General features: G+C 37.2%; 1 protein-coding gene across 1 annotated transcript in view; it reads right to left on the bottom strand.

Annotated features, from left to right (window-relative positions):
• Nucleotides 1-4,210: 4,210 nt before the first annotated feature.
• Nucleotides 4,211-20,616, bottom strand: part of LOC139739684 (uncharacterized) — an 88,285-nt gene continuing 71,879 nt past the window's right edge. The window contains exons 23-35 of the mRNA XM_071650294.1: nucleotides 18,481-18,552; nucleotides 17,088-17,159; nucleotides 15,867-15,938; nucleotides 15,465-15,536; nucleotides 14,788-14,859; nucleotides 14,322-14,393; nucleotides 13,947-14,018; nucleotides 11,672-11,743; nucleotides 10,610-10,681; nucleotides 9,358-9,429; nucleotides 8,497-8,568; nucleotides 7,383-7,454; nucleotides 4,211-5,546 (exon numbers count right to left, since the gene is read on the bottom strand). Coding sequence (XP_071506395.1) covers nucleotides 4,466-5,546; nucleotides 7,383-7,454; nucleotides 8,497-8,568; nucleotides 9,358-9,429; nucleotides 10,610-10,681; nucleotides 11,672-11,743; nucleotides 13,947-14,018; nucleotides 14,322-14,393; nucleotides 14,788-14,859; nucleotides 15,465-15,536; nucleotides 15,867-15,938; nucleotides 17,088-17,159; nucleotides 18,481-18,552 — 1,945 coding nt within the window. The 3' untranslated portion in view covers nucleotides 4,211-4,465. The remainder of the gene's footprint in view (nucleotides 5,547-7,382; nucleotides 7,455-8,496; nucleotides 8,569-9,357; nucleotides 9,430-10,609; nucleotides 10,682-11,671; nucleotides 11,744-13,946; nucleotides 14,019-14,321; nucleotides 14,394-14,787; nucleotides 14,860-15,464; nucleotides 15,537-15,866; nucleotides 15,939-17,087; nucleotides 17,160-18,480; nucleotides 18,553-20,616) is intronic.

The raw sequence follows: 20,616 nt of genomic DNA, 5'->3' as shown, positions 1-20,616 counted from the left end.
ATAGAATTGAATTGTATACTATTGCTCCTTTCTTCTTTGTGAATGTCAACATGCGTCAAATGCCATTTATACTGCATAAGATAAACAAATAAGAATCGTCTTGCTCCTTTTTTCATTCTGAATATTTTTAAGCGTTTTACTGTACATGAAAAAAAAAAGTAAGAGAGGATATCTATCCTAAATACGGGCTTGTAAGCGTTGTTGCTGAAAGTCATCGAGTTTTTATTTTCATTTTTCAGCTAAACATATCTGAGTATGGACGTATCTTTCCTCTTTGTTTGAAAAAAAAAACAGGCATTTTCTGTCAGCATTTATCTTCAAGCAATAGAATAACTATGATAAAAGCAAACGATCACAATATTTCACACAATCGACACACCTCTAGGTCAGTTCACGTGTTAAATGCTTCCCTTTGCTTTAATGTAAAACATTCATATCCCAAAGATCAACGGCCCTATAAACATTATGGTGTCATTCATTAAACTATATTAATGCTGAATGAAGGGGATTATACAAATTATGTAAAGCTTGTACATAGCTCTGTTCAGCCCCAAAGCATTTAAAGCTGTTTTACCAAGAGATGCAGCAAATTTGCTTCGAGATGTCCAAGGTTACTGAATACATGTACAAAATAGTGATATGATATAGGGAAGGTAATTCAGAGAGCAGCTTCACTTAGGGTCGCGATTAAATTTGCGCCTGATTTATCAAGCTGAACACCATGAATCGAAGGTAAGATCAAGATTGATCTTTATAAATCCATGAAGTACATCGGATTTATTTATAGGGCATATTTTGTTTGTTTCCTCGCGATCAAGCGAATTTTTGCCATTGCATTAATCTCAGGATCGTAGGATCCAATCTTAGAATCCTTTCATTTAAGAGACCGCTGATACAATGAACAGAAAGAAAAAAAGGCAACAAGCAAAAAATTATCTCATTTTGAATGAGGTAAGTCGTGTACTAGTAGTCTTATTTACGTAATACAGTGTAATGTTTTCCACTAACATCTGAAAAGGACAGTTTAGATGTGGTTCTATGTCCCTTTACATCTGAAATTGAACGAAAAACAAAATAGCTACGTGATGTGAAAATATTGAAACTGAATGATTGTAATATACGACAAATCAACGTTATGGTGGTATAATGAATGAAATCTTGATTATCACCAATGACTGCTTTTCCACTGCATCGATAAAGCCGCAAACACTGAAGAAATTGCAAGCATCTATTTTGCCGTAATTGACAGCTGATCCTATTTTGAAGCCTTACAATAGTTTGAAATAAAAAGCATTTTCAATCAGTCACGATTGTGTCTTTATTCACGCTATTCGTTAACAAGCCTTACCTAAAGCATGTTATCTGAATGTCAACTTGAGAAATTACCAAAAAATAACTGCTTCTTTAATGACGAATTTCTTCTCTGCGTGCATGTATGTCCGTTCTTTTTTTTTTTGTAGAAAGTAAAATAAATGGAATATCAATATCACCAAATAATCCTAACAAAGTTTAATAAAAAATATTTGGAAAAGTGGGGAATGTTCGTTGCCTACGTTGTTTCTTTTGTTATTTTATGTTACGTATAGATTAATTCACATATCAATCTAAAAGCTAAGCATTTCAGTGCACTCAACGAATCAGCCCGTCATCATAATATTTCTGTGAGCAAGGAAAGCGACATAGTTATAATGTGTATATAGTCTTTTACATCGCTCTATTCAGCCCCATTTTAAGCTGTTTTATCAAGGGATGCAGCAAATTTGCTTCGAGATGTCCAAGATTACTGAATATAATGTACAAAATAGTGATTTGATATAGGGAATGTAATTCAGAACAGCTTCATAAAGGGTTGCGATTAAATTTGCGCCTGATTTATCAAGCTGAACTCCATGAATCAAAGGTAAGATCAAGATTGATCGTAAATCTGTTCCATGAAGTACATCGGATTTATTTATAGGGCATGTTTTGTTTGTTTTCTTGCTATTAAGCGAATTTTTTTTAACATTGCATTAATCTTAGGATCGTAGGATCCAAACCTAGAATCCTTTCATTTAAGAGACCGCTAATATAATGAGCAGAAAGAAAAAAGGCAACAACAAAAATCATCTCTTTTTACATTAGGTAAGTCGTGTAGGCCTATTTACGTAACAATGTTTTCCACTAACATCTGAAAAGGACAGGTTAGAAGTGGTTCTATGTCCCTTTACATCCGAAATTGAAAACAAAAAATATGGCTACGAGATGTCAAAATATTGAAACTGAATGATTGTCATATACGACAAATCAACGTTATGGTGTTATCAGTCAGGCACAGGCGCAGAAAACTGCGCCTGTCGAAAAGCGCCGATTTCTGCTATCATGAATATTATAATGACAATACCCATCATGCCACGCGATGCTCGTAGTGTAAAAGGCATGGAGAAAATTTAGGTGATGAAGACACCTAATCGATATTAATTTCGTACGAAAATTCTAACCTTGACACTTTTCTGATATTTCCTCTGTAGTAAGCCAAATACCTAATCTTGCATAATAATCATTTCTAGGGGAATAAAACCTTGACATCTGGCGTAATTCTGGTCGGAATACATAATTAGGTAAATGTTTTTTGAATGACCACCGGTTTGCCCTCTTTCTAGCCTTGTGCAACAGGTGTTGGCCAGTGTAACAGAAATGTACTCCTTCCTATCAAACCTTCCTCTCTCCCTTCTCCTCTCTCATCTCCTCTCGTGGCTTCTTTCCCTTTCTCTCCCCCAGCACAGCCACCTTCCATCTCTCAACGCATCATCTCTTTCCCCCTCTCTCTTCTCTGTGGTACTCTCCCCGGCAGGTTGGGTTCTTATCTCTGTTGAGTAAACATAGGGCAGCAGTTTAAAACAAGGAAAGTGTTGTGAAAGTGCGGCCAGGCTCTCTGTGGGGCCTACCTCGTACCTCCCTGGTCTTGAACTGACCATGGGCAAAGCACAGAGGCAGGGGCTATGCGATAGGTATTGCAGTTTTAGATTAGATTCCAGAGAGACAGAGTTATACAAGAGAGCACATATAGTTAAACATGAGTTATCAGAGTTAATTGCAGATGATTCTGCAAAGGAAGCAGAATAGCGTAACATCGTAACAGCAAGGTAATCCCAATGACTCCTACTTCATTCTCAATCTCACTAGCCTATTTCTTGATTTATAAATGAGCTATGGTCAGTGTGGAGAGACCTATATAGCGCATGGTGTTTGTTGGTGAGAGCGTGTGGCTCTGGATGTGCCTGATGCATGCTGTATTTCGATATAATTATGGTGATACAGTGCAGTATACACATACATACTATCGTGTTTTGGCAATTTGTCTTGCATACAGTACTTAGTGCACTGCAAATCAGTAAAAAGCAGTAACGGGCGCCTGGTACACAGACGATATCAATGGAACCGACTGTTCGCGGAAACTACGAGAATCGATTGTAGCGGGCACACTTGCTCGGCGCTCGGGCGGATAACCCCAAAGTAGCAGTTTTCTGCGCCTGGCGGGAGGCGCAGTTTTCTGCGCCTGTGCCTGACTGGTTATGATAACTGGAATCTTGATTATTACCAATGACTGCCTTCGCACTGCATCGATAAAAAGGCCGACACTGAAAAAATTGCAACCACCTATTTTGCCGTAATTGACAGCTGATCCTACTTTAAAGCCTTACAATAGTTTGAAATACAAAGCATTTTCAATCATTTATGATTGTGTCTTTATTCACGCTATTCGTGAACAAGCCTTACCTAAAGCATGTTATCTGAATGTCAACAAAAAATAACTGCTTCTTTAATGATGGAATTTCTTCTGTGCGTGCATGTATGTCCGTTCTTTTTTTTTGTATGAAGTAAAATAAATGGAATATCTGTATCACCAAATAATCCTAATAAAGTTTAATAACAAATATTTGGAAAAGCGGGGAATATTCGTTGCCTACGCTGTTTCTTTTGTTATATTATATTATCTATATTAATTCACATTAAACTACAAGCTAAGCATTTCATTGCACTCAACGAATCAGCCCGTCATCATAATATCTCTGTGAGCAAGGAAAGGTACATATATTTGTATATATATATATATATATATATATATATATATATAAAATATATATATATATATATATATATATATATATATAAATATATATATATATATATATATATATATATATATACAGTTGTATGAATTATTCTTTTTGCTGGTGCGATATATAGTGAAAAGTAAGTTTTGAAATGACGTCCGCTTAAACCTGTCCTATTAAACAGTGCTTTTGTAAAGTAAGTCACAACCCGTCTCCCATCAGTACTTCGTTTATGAGACTACACAGATCTCCGGCTCTACAGAACGATTCTACGCAGGTTATTATTTGTCAATATTTCGAATCATGTAATTTCACCATCATAGTCTATGATGCGTACGTTTTCTGCAAACCTGTCAGGGTCAAACAAAGATTCATGCCCTCCTGTTTTTGGGAGGTTTTTTGCCTTTATCAAGGTAATACATAAAAGTGTAAAGCATCGGATTTAGGGAGGAGTTGATAGGTAGAATGAAGATGACACTCCAGGCATAGAGAGTTGTTGGTATGTCGACTGTGTTCGTCTGACTTAAGATACCCATTAAAATGATGGGCATCCAGCAGGCAAAATCAGTTCCGATCAGAATCGCCATTCTGCGAGCCACTTTGATCTCACGTGACCGAGAGGCGGTGTTTTTGGTCGCTTTGCTTGACCGCCTCACTTTAATAAACATGATAATATAGCAAATTGCAATGAAGATGAAAGAAAAAAGGTTAATGCCGATAAACACAACGATTGAGTAAAGCCAAGGAGGACGTTTTGCGTTGTCTAGAGGCAAGAAAGTGACAGTGTAATCCCTACTCCATTCCGATTCCTTCGTTGTAACTAAGACACCAGTTTCACCAGACGTCAAGTGCAGGGGAAGCCCGATGCACACATCAGATTGCCCGTAGAAATCAGGAATCTTTGAGCTATCTATCATCGAGGGGATAGAAATAACCAACACGATGATCCAAGTGATGCTGAGAATGATTCTACACATGCGATGGGTCATTCTCCAACTGCCAAACGGAAAGACAATGCATGTGAATCTATCAAGTGTGATGAGGGAGAGACTGATTACGGATGCTTCACTCGAAAGGAATGCCAGAGAGCCTGCAAACTTGCACATTACCGAATCCCGCCAGAGTGGAGCAGCCAAAAAGTAGTTTGACCCAAAATGAAGGTCTGCCGACGTTATCACTATCATGTACACAGCCATTACACAATCTGCCACAGCGAGGTTTGCTATCAGTTGATTTTGGGCCCTGCTGTCTTGTTCGTGATAAAGACGATAGTATAGCACCCCGCAGTTGCCGATTAGGGCGCTTAACCCCATCAACCAGCCAAACACTCTCAATACACCACTTGGAAAGAGACTACCGCAGGTGTCTAGTGGGTTCGATGGAACGGTTGACGTACAGGTGGTGTTCATACGATCCTGGAGTAGGCAGCAGAGGCGTGTATCAGATGTGGATCTATATAGTTGTTAGAGAATTGGAAGAGAGATAGCATAAACATGAAGGGAATCATGAAAAAGTATGCACTGCCGGTAGTATCACTGCGAACATTCACTCTTCTGTTGATTAACAACGTACAGTACCATGCTGCAAACAGTATGCCTCTGCTAACTGTACCACGCTTTCAGTGTTAGATCGTTATCTTTACAGTAATGCATAATGTACAAATTTTAATGGGATGCCACTGAGTGTGTACCCTATTTCTCTTGATCGTTAAATACATATTTTCTATGTTAACGCACGTATGGGAAATATTTTCATATCACGTTATTTGACTTGGTTTCATTAAAGAAAAGTAAAACTGATCTTGTGGTAACATAATGTGTAAACCGTTTTTTCATGTCCTGACTTAAACCACGTTATGAATGACGAAACAAAGCGTGGGGCAGTATGAATGCCACAAAGCACGTAGGGATCGTGACCACATGAACGTATTCATGTATGTTCATGGGTATATTTATACATACATGCAATATCAATACATCCTGTTTGAATACATAATTATAATATAGTATATAATAAATGTATAGAAAATATACGTGCAAAAAACATGTATGTTATGATGTTTCAAGTGACTCTGCGAGAAAATGGAACCTAATATGAAGGAAGTATATTCATGTCTTTTGAGACTTTATTAACGCTTGAAGATTTGTCTACTCTATTTCATCGAGAGAATTTGAGAGGAACTTGCAAGATCACGCAATCTTTAACTCTTTATGTGCCATGGTCGAAACCCCCTGTGTGCCACGTTATTCTGAGACAGGAAGGTAGTCATGCTTTGAGAAAGAATTCTGTTTTTCCAATTTGTATAACTTCTACTAATTTCTGTTAAGATGAGCATAATATCAGGCAAAGTTAAAGAGGAATGCCAAGCTTTGTTTCGATATAAATTGTATGACGAATCTATTTTCAATTTTTTCTGTTGAATGACCAGTTGCTACACTACTGTAAAGGCATGACTTTTGCACATAAAACCGGGACAGAAACTTAGAATGTACGAGCAAATCTAGGTGGGAACACCGCTTGATAGTCAATTATTACACATAGAATGCAAGCCGTATATGAGAGGAACAAAAGCACGAGAAACGCTTTCATTGTGCCGCGGGATTAGCAGTGATTAGCAATTTATCGATCGGTATTGGCGGTTTTGTTTGTTGAGCAGAATATGCGAAGTTGGCACGCCGTCGACTGAGTCGGACGTGCGAACGTGGCACATAAAGAGTTAAAGAGCATTGAAGTGATGATGTCAGGATTTTTGTTATAGCTTGGGTCACCATTGCGAGCATGGTTAGCAACAATAATATTCAGAAATATTCGGGCCAGGTGAGGTTGTTTAAAACAAGTTTCCATAGCGATGAATGACATTGTCATCACACATTGTACTCTATACGGCTCAAGACAAATGTGAGAACATGCCGCACGATACTTTTCGTCTGTAAAGGAACATAGGACAAAGTAAATGTGAACGAGTCATAATGATAATTATATCACTTTGTCTTGTCTTGAAATCAGTATTTCTTTAGATTCGATAATCTAAGAGTTCGATAGGATAACTTACTTTCATTCTATTGTGATTTCAGAAATGATAATACATAACTTGATACTAAATATGATCAAGAAGAACAAAACACACACACACACACGTACACACGCACTCATGCACCCACACATCTACTCACGCGCACGCGCACACACACTCACACACACATACACACACACACACACACACATACATATATAGTATACAAACAGACGCAACTTCAGTGCGAGGGGCATGCAGTGAGTCACACTTACAGAGCTTTCAAAGACTTCAGAGGAGAAACTGTGTTTCCGTCCACAATTCTGAGTTCCGCTCCTGCTAGAAGTCTAAACATGAATAAAAGACAAAAAAGGCAAACATCCTATTCAACTACCAACGATATGTACTTGGTTTAAGCCGTATTTGCCGTTTACCCGGAATGGGCTTTTAATGAAGATAATGTACATCCATCGTCCTCATAAGGATATTGGCTGTTTCATTAGATCTATCTATAGAATTCTGCTCAGTAATTTGAAGATGCATGACTATAAAAGTGTGTATACATTGTTGTTTTGTTTTATATTCCCAAGGAACATGAGAATACTAAATCAATATCAGACACACTGAAAAGTAAAATGTCAAACAAAAGCTATCTAAACGTTAAAGTGGATCTTTTCTTTTGTACTGATAGTATCTGTATTATCATAAAGAAAAAGAAATCCTCATCAAAGTTAAAAGAATGCTTTCGCAGAAATGGGAATAGAGTGAAAAAAAAAAGAAGTCCGAAAATGCAGCGATGTGCAGGGTACAAGTTAATGCTATCAAGAAAAAAGAAATCTTGAAAATTCTCAACAATTTTTTTCTAGCACATTTTCAAGCAACAGGATTTGTTTAGACATTTATCCATGAACGTTTCTGCTGTTTCTTTCTGACATTTTCAACGATTTCTGACAGTTGGAAGCATATTTTGAGTGTATCTATCAAAAACAAAGGTAAACACTACTCCCGTTCAAAATTCAGAGGTTTACATATTTCGAATTACTCTTTTGAAATAAGGTATTTTTACCTGAGGCAGTAAAGAAATACATTTTCGAACATTCTAACATAATAATAGAAATTAACGTGGTCATATCTTATTTTGTTCTTGCATAAATCTTTATTTTCAGTATTACTAACTACTCATTCATTCTGCTTTGAGGTCTTATAACCCTAACATCTCCCTATTTTGCACTTTAATGTTCATACATTCATTTTCGCTTTGTGGAATGCATGGAATATACATAATAATCAAGAATCCATGCTTTCTTTGTTTCAACAAGTACACATTTGTTGGTGAATGCTTGACGAGGTGATATCGGGACATTTCTGTTTGATTTTAAGGTAACTCACAGGTACTCAAGTCTGGAGAGGTTGGCAAATGCATTCGGTTCGACGACTGTGATTGGGTTGTAACTGAGATCCCTGAAAGTGAACGAGTTAAGCACAATAAGAAATGTCAATCAACATGGCTGCCATTAAAGGTCCTGGTTACCTTTGGGAACAGTGATTTTCTTCTTCAAGATACGACATTTAATGCATATGTGTACGTCTGTTGTATCACAAAGCATTCGATCATTTAAGATTTTCGCGATAAAGCCTAAAATATAAGGAGGTATCTGTATTATTCTTTTTTTTTTTTACTCAGTAACCATAACTGTAGATGTTTTAGTCTGGAAGCATTTTTATCATAAATTTTGTTCACATTTCGTATATTCAACGATACTTAATATCAATTCTACCAATTCAAAATGTTACAGTGGCTGTTTCGATTCCTAACTCACATTTAAGCTATTTTAAAGCAGTAATGCTGGGTTTTTAGTTTCATCAGCAAATGGTAAATTAACTGAAGTGAATAAAAAACATTAACAGCAATGTATGGAGCATTTAGACTTACATCCAGTGGCTGTTTCGGTCCCTAACTCACATTTAAGCTATTTTAAAGCAGTAATGCTGGGTTTTTAGTTTCATCAGCAAATGGTAAATTAACTGAAGTGAATAAAAAACATTAACAGCAATGTATGGAGCATTTAAACTTACATCCTTCCCTTATTGTATGCTCTGTGTGCTGACTTGAATACACGCAAATTATAAGGAGTCACTGTCCATCGCCAACAATAGCCTACAAGGAAATACTGATGTATTAACGTATGCGTCCGGTCCGGCAAAGCCCGGCAATGACGTGAGCCAACAAGCAAACATCATACAACTTACAAATAGGTCAGCTGCGCCTGATTCGAGAAGGAGTTGGGTAGCAGGCGCTGAATGAAGTTCGTCGACAAATTTCTGCATACGAGAAACCGATACAAGGAAGTGTAATAAACATTCGTAACCACAAACAAAAGTTAAGGATTGTAACACTCTAGAAGACATAGCCAAATAAACATCCAAACAGGAAAACCGCATACAAACACACGGAACACTGTAACCATATAAAACACATAGAAGGTACTAGTGGAAATGGGATAGTCGAAAAAAAAAATGAATAGAAATGAAGTAATTTCGTTGCTCGAATGTTAGATTGTTTCTTTAATACTTGACTGTCATATTATCACGTCCATGCATTTTGATAGGTTGACTTTCCTGCAGGTTATAAATGTTATTTATAACTAAAAGTTTATCATATTTTTGTTCTTTCTTTCTCTCTTCTTCTTTTTCATGTTAATCTACCTCCTTCAATCGTAATGGCTCTTGCAAATATTAGTTGCTGTTTTTTCGCATTTGAAGATTTCACTGGGATTTCACCCTGCTCTACACGAGAGAAAAGAAGTGGGTTCTTCTAATACGTGCGTTAGGGTATTGCTCTTCTACATACGGTACCAGACGGCCTCAAGTCTCTTCCGAAAGACTGCATGTGGTCTTAGCAACGAGGATAAAGACAGTGCCTTGCCAAAGGGCACTCCTGCTAGGCTGGTTTCGATCCTCCCACGTGTATGGAAGCATCCGATTTTATCCGCGTGGTCTTAACCTCTCAGCCGTCCCCCCCCCCCCCTTTTTTTTTTTCCTCTCTTCCACAGGATAGCAGAGATGCAAGTGAGCGGGAAAATTCAACAGAAGCTTTATGCAACAGCCGGCATGGATGATTGATACGTGGATATGGTTATAGACCGAAGGTACTAAATGAATATACCAAGTTTCAAGTTTGTCAGGTTCTACGATTCATTCAAACCGTTCCAGATGGAGTTAGGGTTCAAAATGCCTGTGTAACACATGATTAGGAGTTTAGTGATCAGGGCGCTTCCATAGAATATTAACTTTAAATGCCTTGGTTTATTTTTTTATATTAACGTCTAATAAAGGTTACATTTTTATTGTTTCTGATTTTTTGCAGACGATAAGCTTTAATTATCATATACAATTTGTCCCACTTCGTTTCTTGTAAAAATCGCTGGCCACAACAACAACAACAACAACCAACAACAACAACAACAACAATAACAACAACAAAGCAGCTCTGCGTACTTACAAGGCGTAAAGACTGTCAAGATCCTTAAATGTTCTGCTGTCAATAGCCGATATATTATTATGAGAAAGATCCCTGTCAAGGAATGATAATAAACGAAAAAAAGTCAAATCAATGGATCAGCCAACCGTTCGTTTTTGTTTTTTTTTTGTACTGTACTATAATATTATGTAAGGCAATGCATTTTAATATACTTACAAAAGGCTCTTTGTTTCGTAGGGAAAGTGTGCAGAAACTAAAGGTGGAGGTGATTTGATAAATTTTAGTTAAAAAAAAAAAATGTTTTGCTGTGTTTTCCTTTCCTAAGGTTTGCCCAACTAAACAAGTCGAAATAAGATTTTCAAAAGGAGTTTTTTAACATTACATTTACATATGACACTTACAAACGAGAGGCAAAACATGACGAAAGTAGTCTGTATTCCGGAGTAGCATCGTTTGCTTCTTTCTATTGAATGCACAATCTTCATATTATGCATAAATATGTACTATATCTGAAAGCAAGCGCTGTCAAAGCCACAACGTCATTACGCCTTACTTACATTCTCTACGGATTAGTATTAAAGTAGGATTTTTTTATTGTTTTTTTTTTTTGTAGTAAGAGGCGAAAAAGTACCGGAGACATTACAGATCAATAACCAATTATTATTCACCTTACGACTGTCCAAAACATTTGATAATAAGGGGTACAAAAGAAAGCAGTTTCACCTTAGAAAATAAAAGAAGTGAGGTATTTGTGAAAGACAATTCCAGAATTTGATATCTTTTGCACAATAATTTGTTTACTCTGTGAAGTTGTTCTTGTTCTGTTGTTTGCTTTTTGTATTTGAATTGACGTAAGGTAATTCCCAACCGCCTTTATGTGTAATTGAATGCTGAGTTTAAATGTCGGCGTTTTTTTTTTTCAAAAACAGAATAAAATAAAACAAAAACAACCGTATATATGCAAAAAGGTAGCCGATTTTTCCTTTAAAAAATTCATAACACTGCTGTGATACTTCTTTCATAAATCTAAAACATTTTGTTTTGTCATTTACAACAAAGGGAAGCATTACCAAAAACACTTACAACGTGACGAGGCTTTCCAAACCAACGAAGGCGTCCCCTTTGATTTCGATGATGCCATTACGAGAAAGATCTCTACGCGTTCCCAAAAAGAGATCACAAGAAAGTTTTTTGATAGTTTTGATTCATACCCATGCAAAATTAATTTACACAGACAAACACACAGACACACACACACACACACACACACACACATACACATATTTATACATTCATATATATATATATATATATATATATATATATATATATATATACATATATATACTGGATGAACGTTCGTTTGATAAGACTCTGCTAGCTCTGCAGGCTTCTTCAGATCGAGCGCTGTGAGAAGGACTTCCCCTGGGCCGACGTAGTTGGCGCACGCCGATCTGAGAGAATGGGATCGCATATTGAGGAAAGTGAGTATTGCCCCAGGTCTCGGTTGAAGCTTTCCTCTTGTTGTTTGCGAATGTGAATGGCTTCCCTTATCCAGCTTGAGGTTTTTCCAGAGTCTCTGGCTAGGATGGAACCCTTCTTCCAGTTGATGTGGTGGTTTTCAGTGGCCACATGGTCGCTGATGGCCGACTTGTGCATGTGGGAGGTGGATTCCTTTCTTCCCTTTTCCTCATGTGAAGTAGGATGCACTAACTGTGTCCATCTCTTGTTTGTGTTCATTTTTCCTGGTACCGAATTTCCTGGCTGTTTCTCCAATGTAGCTTCATCACAGTTCCCACATGGAATCTGGTACACTACCCCCGCTTGGTCATCAATGGATCTTTTGTCTTTTGGGTGTACTAAGATGTTCCTGAGTTTCTTGTGTGGCCTGAATACTGTGGAGATGTGGTATTTCTGGTAAATTCTTTGCAAGGCTTCCGAGGTACCCTTTACATATCGGATGGTTACCAACTTCCTCCTCTGATTGGTTGGTTTAGTGTGTGAGTTCTTCTTGGTTTGATTTTCCCACTTTTTCTTTTGGTTTTCTTGAAGGACCAGCCAGGGTATCCACATTTCCTGAGAGAGGACTGGATGTATTCTTCCTCTGCCTTCAGTTCTGCCTCCTCAGCGACGATGCAGTGAGCTCTATCCATGAGTTTGCGGATAACCCTAAATTTTGGTGGAGTGGATGGTGTGATTGGAAGTTCAGGTACTGTCCCGTGTGTGTCTTTTTTCCTGTAGACGACCATCTTGGTTGTGCCATCCGGTCTTTTGGTGATCTTGGTGTCCAGGAAAGGGATGGAGTTATCAACCTCTAGCTCATGAGTGAATTTGATACTGCCTGTGTCATCAGCTTGGTCCAAGTGTGCCTTGAGTCTGTCGACTGTGTCTGCTTATACAATGGCAAGGATGTCATCCAATACCGTTTCCAAACTCTAGGTTTGATGTCATTATGAGCGGAGGCGATGGCTTCTTCTTCAAAGACACCATGTAGATGTTTGCGACAATAGGGGACACAGGGCTGCCCATTGCAGCTGCTCCGTATTTCTGGCGGTATATCTTGCCGTCAAAGCTGAAGTAGGTGGTCGACAAGATAAATTCGAGGAGCTTTATGATGCCGTCCACTGTGAGTAATTCGGAGTCTATCTGAAGTCTGTCCTTCACAATCTGGATGGATTGGCCGATTGGGGTGTTGGTGAAAAGGCTCACGACGTCGGACGAGACCAGAACTTTATTGTCCTCGAGTGTGATGTCCTTAAACTCTTCTGCCAAGTTCTTGGAATTGTGTACATGATGATCTGTCTTCCCTACCCAACGGTGACAATATGTCTGCTAATGACCTTGAGGTATTGTACCCGATGAATCCAATATAATCCACTATGGGGCGGAGGGGGAAGCCTTCTTTGTGAGTCTTAGAGACGTGGTACATTCTCAGCCGTAGGATAGAGGTAGTCATACTGTTGGGAAGTGACCTTTTTGTGAACTTTAAGCTGCTTTAGCAGCGCTATTAACTTATATATATATATATATATATATATATATATATACATATATATAATATACATGCAAATGTGTATTATACCACATTTACATTTATATAAATATACGAGAGAGAGAGATTTACATTAAAATTAGAGGTCACGTCTTCCAAGTTGAGTAAAAGTTGTTTGTTTGTTTTTTCTTATTGTTGATTTTTCATCACTACTCTTTTGTCTGTTATGTGTCGTAATTTTACAAGGATACGATAGTAATACAAATCAGAGGACCCTATATTGCCGCAATGTTGCGAAATTAACTTCAAAGAGATTCCAGATATTACTTCCTATGAAAAAGGTAAAATCATGACAACTCTACTCACAACTCTGTCAGCGTCTCAAGGTTTTCAAATGAGTTACTGTCAATCATCCGGAGATTGTTTTTTGACAGATCCCTATAAGAAAAAAAAAGAAAAGAAAAGAAAACAGGATTATCTCATTATCCATTAATGGTCTGTGTGAAGAAATAAATTGTCTTCAAGTTATTTTCCTTACCCTTTTCACACACACATAAGCATACTATTACATATTGTGTGTGTATGTGTGTGTATGTGTGTGTGTGTGTGTTTGTGTGTGTGTAAACCCCGCAGTTTGGATCGAGTTCATATTGCTCACTCGATTTCAAAGGGGTGGATTTTTTTTTATTTTCTCTTTCTTTCTTTCTTTTTTTCTTTTTTTGTTCAATACAAATGACTTACATGTAGAATAGTGTTTCCAGACCGTGGAAAGTGTTGCGTTCAATCCTGTGTATACCAGCATTCACCAGAATTCTATAACAAAGACATGAAAAACAACATAATAACAAATTTGCTTGAATCAAATGTCCACGTATGCTGTTGTAATAACTGTTTTGTTCCACACAAAACAAATTTACTGCAAGTCACAGTCACACACACAAACACACGCTACACAATCGCTGGACCAAATTGTTTCGTTATAAACATTTACATCTACACAAATTGGAATAAACGAAAATGTTTAAGTTATGTTAGGTACAACACACCCACGGAGCATTGTATTATTTTCGTTATTATTTGCATGCTACATTATAGTGAGGGGAGGAATACGCATTGAAACAAAAATAAGAAGTGATGAAAAATGCCATTCGTTTTATTCTATTTGGTATTATTCATTTCACGTTTAGTGCTATCTGTTTATACTTACAACCACCAGAGGTTCTTCAAGCCATCAAATGCCCCAGCTTCGATGAAAGTAATATTGTTGTTTGAGAGATATCTGTTAATAATACGTTACAAAGGAAAACCAAAATGGAAGGTTATTGTAAAGTTTTGAAAAGGAAGCAATGAAATATAATTATACTACAGCTATCACTTAACATTATGATGAAATTTTGAATCCATATCTCATTTTTTTATCAGTCGTTTTAATTTTGTGCCTGTCTTGTCTTTGAACACCAATATTTAATTCATGGCTCAAACAACACATGTCGAGATGGCATGCATTACCACATGCATTCGACGTGACTGAATTGCAGGTAACAAGATACAATTGAAATTGTGAGCTTAACCGCTCACGATGTTGGTCTCCTGCTTTCAATTGTCTTTTATATTTACTTGAAAAAATACTTACTACATGTATCTTTTTGACATTGTCAGTATATGTTTGCTGCACATTACTATTTCTTATGTTCATCTATTAATTTTGTGTAATGTTATGTTGTCATTTTAAATAATTGCACTTGTCATTCTTTGTCTTTGTGTCTTTGAAAATGTGTATTGCATTTGTATTTGATTTAACACGGACATAAATCAAACAAACCCAAACCAAAATAGGTTTTCTTAATAGTTATAGGTGAAGGTGCATGCTATTTAAATACTTACAGAGACCACAGTTGTTCCAGACCCAGAAAAGTACCATTCTCAAGCACTGTTATATCGTTATTTTCCACGTACCTGTTGTAATGTGATATTATGTCGATAAAGGACAAAGAAAGTGCATTCATGAAAGGTGCATTACTTTTCAAAAGAGAGAAAAAAACAAAAAAGAAAACAAAACTGGTAAGGATAATCTAGATCGGTTAAAGAATAACAATTGATTAAAGAAGAAAAATGTTGACTGATTCTAAATTGACGCCTTGCAGACTAAGATTCTTGGAATTTCGGGCCTGGTGAAAAAATAGAAATAAAAATGAGTTATTCTATGGAAATATTTACTTCTGTTGGCATTTGCCTATTGGCTTTTAACTCTAAAACGTTGTATGTAAACACTTGGCGAACACTTACAAACGTAGAAGATAGTCGTTATCAATGAATGTCCCTGGCGCAAGTCTTTGAAGATGATTGTCTCTTAGATACCTATATTCCGAGACAACCAAGAAAACACTAAATAAGAAAACTGACTGCAATGACACAAAGGATACAAGAATGCGATTAATGCCTCGCAGATGGAATTGAGGTTAAAAATAGTAATGATCTCAAGTGCAAAAAATGGATATTAGATAACGTGATGTCCCTTTGAGATCCTGTAACTAATTATTTCTAATTACCAATCTCTACTGATATTCAGTATTTCCTTTATAATATAAATTGCAATCCAACGAAGTTTTGGATTAACCAGTACTTCTTTCAAACCATAATCCTTCCACAATGCGTATCGAAAATATCTCAGCCAAGATCGAGTTGAAGGTGGGTAAGTTGTACTGTGTTGGCAGGTTGACAACGAGATCTGCTGTAAGCGAGCCCTCGTGAATATGCGCCAGCCAGGATTGCTTTCGAACAAGTTCGTTAAACTGCTGGGTAAGAACGGTAATTCGATCGGGTGCACGTCACGAGACCGACACCCACGAGTCATACAGCCTACGAGTCAATCAGCTCACGAGTTATACAGCCCATGAGTGAGCCCACACTAAGCTTACAAGGCACATGAGACCGACACATTAAGCCCCGTGTGTGTATCTGCCGAACTCGTGGCCTGTTTTTACCTAGTAACCTATTACTCGTGAGCTGTATGACTCATGAACCTGTTTTCAATGTCGAACTCGTGAACTGTATGACTCGTGGGTGTCGGTCTAGTGGGATGACCCCATTCGATCAGGCACCTGTCCCCATTACACTGGTGATGGGTGTTCCCCTTATTTCTGTCTCCAATGTTCAAACTCTATTGCAATGGTATGTTATACACTAAGTTCGTCAAAAACTGATTCCATTGACCTACTTATCAGCACTGCAAAACTCCATGAGCAGATAATTACTTTAACAATTCTGAATACGTCTTAAATAATGATATTTCCCATGGTTTTGATTTAGGCAAAAATACAATTACTTATCGTCATTATATCACTTCCTTCATTAGTATTACAGGGATGTCAAAGATTTCATCTGGATGGCCGTAATGGAAGTCAATTGTAAATGTCATCATTTCAAATCGAACTCATTGCCTTTAAGTGATCAACGAAATGTAGTAACATTATACAAGTAACATTTTAAATTGTGAAACATACGTACAGCAGACACAGTTTTGGAACTCCGGCTAACAAGTCCTGTCCAACTTCAGTAGTGTTGCTGCGTGAAAGATGTCTGTATTTACGGAAGAACAAAATGGTATGCAAGAAAAAAAAAACAAGTACAAGTAAAATTTAATAATTATGAAGACCTCTCATAATGTGTGTCAGTTACGAAATGTAAATTATATATATGTGTATGTATGATATATATATATATATATATATATATATATATATATATGTATACATATATGTATGAGTGTGTGTGTGTGTGTGTGTGTGTGCGTCCGTGTGTGTCTGTGTGTGTGTGTTAAATAGATGTATGAAGACCTGAATATAAAAACGACCAAGTCTCATTTTTGACCAAATTCAGTTTGACATGGAAACTGTAGGTTATGTACATGGTCTCATCTTGTGTGTAAATAATAAACCTTAATTTCCCCCGGAAGTGCTGAAAAACTTAATGACTGAACACTTGTATATTAACATGTAAGAATGGAGTCCAGAACTTGGGTCATTATTACATTCATATCATAGCGCCCTCTTTCGCCACTCCTTGTGTAGGCCAGTTCAACGAGGGAGCATCAATTTATGATCTGCCAAGTGTCCAAGCGTTGACGGACAACTGAGAGCTTACCGTGACAAACACAAAGTACAATATGCCTCGTCGAGCACACCTCAATTTGAGATTTCAAAAGAAGCAGATCTACTGAGCATTAATCGGTGACTCAATGACAAAAATGATGATACCTTCGAGACTACCAAAGCGACGACGAGCTGCAAGCCCACACATTTGCAGTTCATAATTATGTTCTTTCTTCATGTTTCCTTGTACGTAATCAGATGAAAGCAATTTACTTGTACTTCATGTTTCCTTGTACGTAATCAGATGAAAGCAATTTACTCTACTTTCATGGTCTATGTTTGTATGATTTCTGATGTAGAATTTCTATGTCTGATATTCTTATACTACAGGCGCCTGTGGAAGACTACGTATGTGAACGGGCTACCCTGTGTACATTTAACCCGTTCCACAATGAATTCCGAAATGCCCACAGACTTAATATTGCAGACCACCAAGCTCCCGTACGGAACGGGTTAAATATGAGCAAAAAATAAGTCTCGCAAAGTATCGACTCATAAATGTATACCGGCGGTGTTATAATTGTTATTACCATTGTGATTATTATTGTTATCATTATTATAATTATTATTATTATCTTTTTTTTTGGGGGGGGGTCGAGAAATGAAAATGAATCTGAATTGAAATTGAACATAGATTCATTCCAGGAATTGATGAGAAGAAGAAGCCCCCACAAAAAAGTATTAAAAAAAAAACAACAACAACAACACGCAGATATGATATGAACGGGAATCTCCATACTAGTACTTACAGTCCAGTTAGGCGTGGAGTGTGGGCAAACGCATTTCCGTCAATCACCAAAAGAGGGTTGTCCGACAGAAAACTTTCATTGTGACAGAAAGAAATAATCCAGATAAGGTTGCGTTGTGATATTCTTATCTAATCCTTTCCGGAAGATGAGAATCTTGATCAAACCTTTCTTTACTGTACGTTTTCCAATCCATTTTCGTAAACTCTTGATTTAATTTCATCAATTTTCAATTTGATTTCGTCTCGAAAGCTTACTGCTTTCAAATCCTAGGTTGAAGCTGGCTAAATCTTCCTTCATATTGTTTTTTTTTAATACAAAAAAAAAACGAGTAAAGAATCAAATTCGTCAACTGTCATTAGATTTCGTGTCTGCCGCTTAGCGACTTAGGGTTGCTGGCATCAGTTGTTCATATTTTCAAATGAATCCGTTATTTTGTAATCAAAATTCGTCAAATGTATCACAAAACCAACCCAAAGTCGCACGCACTGATTTTGTGTGAGGACTCGAACTGTGTGAACTGGGTCAACGTAGCCAATCTTGAGTTTTCCAAATTTTCTAAAAGAGCAATACTTCTAAAGTTTTATAAAGTTTGGGATCATAAAACGAACGGGAATTTGTGAATTTAGCAGTGTTTTCTTTTTTCGAAAACACTTTCTTTTATTGTAGGCTAGTGTCATTAGATGTGTCTTGGAATCCACTTTTCATTTCTTAAAAAGCGTTACACACTCTTCACTTTTAACTGCAATACCTTTTGAAAGGATGGTGCTACTGCTTTGAAAGTTTGCATTAGTCATGAATAAAATGTGCTAATAGAGCATCAACAATTTCAGCTTAAGAAGGTAACCCCTCATTGTTGCTGCTATGAAGTTTTACATCCTGTTTTTCCAATTCATTGCACAGCGTATGGCTCGGTAAGATTAACAGCTTCGATAGACCCTGTCTTCAGAGCCTCTTTTCTCAGTTTACATTTTTTTTCCCAGAATGTGTGCTTTCTTCAGAATATTTAGATAAGTTAGGAGAGCTTAAGGTCTGCTGTGTCAGAATCTTCTCTTAGCTAAAATGCATTGTCTGGCGACTTTTTGTTGGTTTTGAGATGTAGCGTCACATATTGGATTTTCAGTTAAGGGCAGATTCTGAAAGAGCAGACTCTAAACTTTTAAATGATGTTTAACTCAATTCAAATGGACTCGCCTAACCTACCTAAAGACTGGAAAACACACACACACACGCGCACACACACACACACACACACACACACACACACACACACACACACGGTATATTCAAGCGCTTCTTTACCAAGCCGTGCCAGCTGAGCCATGAAAGGAACAAAACACATGATGTAAACCACCGGAGCAACAACAATGAAGGGATTATAAGATTAAGCTGAAATTAAGCATGTTCTATTAGCACATCCTGCCCATGAGTAATGCTAACTGTCAAAGCAGTAGCGTCATATTTGCACAAGTTATTGGATTTGAAAGTGAAGAGTGTACAAAGGATTTCAAGACATGAAAAGCAGCCTCTGAGACATACCTGATCATTCTACTCTTCCCCAAAAAAAGACTTGTAGAAAAACTGCTAAAAGCACACTTTCACATTCATGTTAAGATACCAAACTGAAGAATGATATACATAGAAGAAGAATGACTCTTTCAGAAAATATTAAAAACTCAAGATTGACGTGGTGGAACCATTTCACCTTTCTTCAGTCCTCACTTAAAATTAAGGGGTGCGACTTTTTCTTTGTTTTGTGGTGCACTGTCACACATAATATTTTTAAACGAAGGGGAAACCAGATCTGTTACCAATATAGCCGGTAAAGGAAATGTGTTTTTTTTTTTTTTTTGTTTTATGTATGACTAATGTGGCGTTAATGTGAGGAATAAGCAATATGGACTGAGCTGGTGATTACGGCATAACACAGCGTTTTAATACCTTGGAGACTATTTTGAGTGAAACTTTGACGAGTTGGAATGTCAATGGACGACATTGATTTTGTCTCGTGCTCAGCTAATAAGCTTACAAATATGAATTGCACGTGATGTAAACAGGTGGCAAAGAACGAAACTGAATGACAGTATTTCAAAATTTATCGACAAAAGATGAACTCTAAAGACGACAGCCATGCTTTTT

Source organism: Diadema antillarum, unplaced genomic scaffold, assembly GCF_040938485.1.
Source record: "Diadema antillarum isolate AM-2024a unplaced genomic scaffold, OU_Dant_1.0 seq00000810_RagTag, whole genome shotgun sequence".
In the NCBI taxonomy this organism is placed as follows: domain Eukaryota; kingdom Metazoa; phylum Echinodermata; class Echinoidea; order Diadematoida; family Diadematidae; genus Diadema; species Diadema antillarum.
The sequence above is the reverse complement of the archived record's forward strand: the minus strand, read 5'-3'. Positions and strand labels throughout refer to the sequence as shown.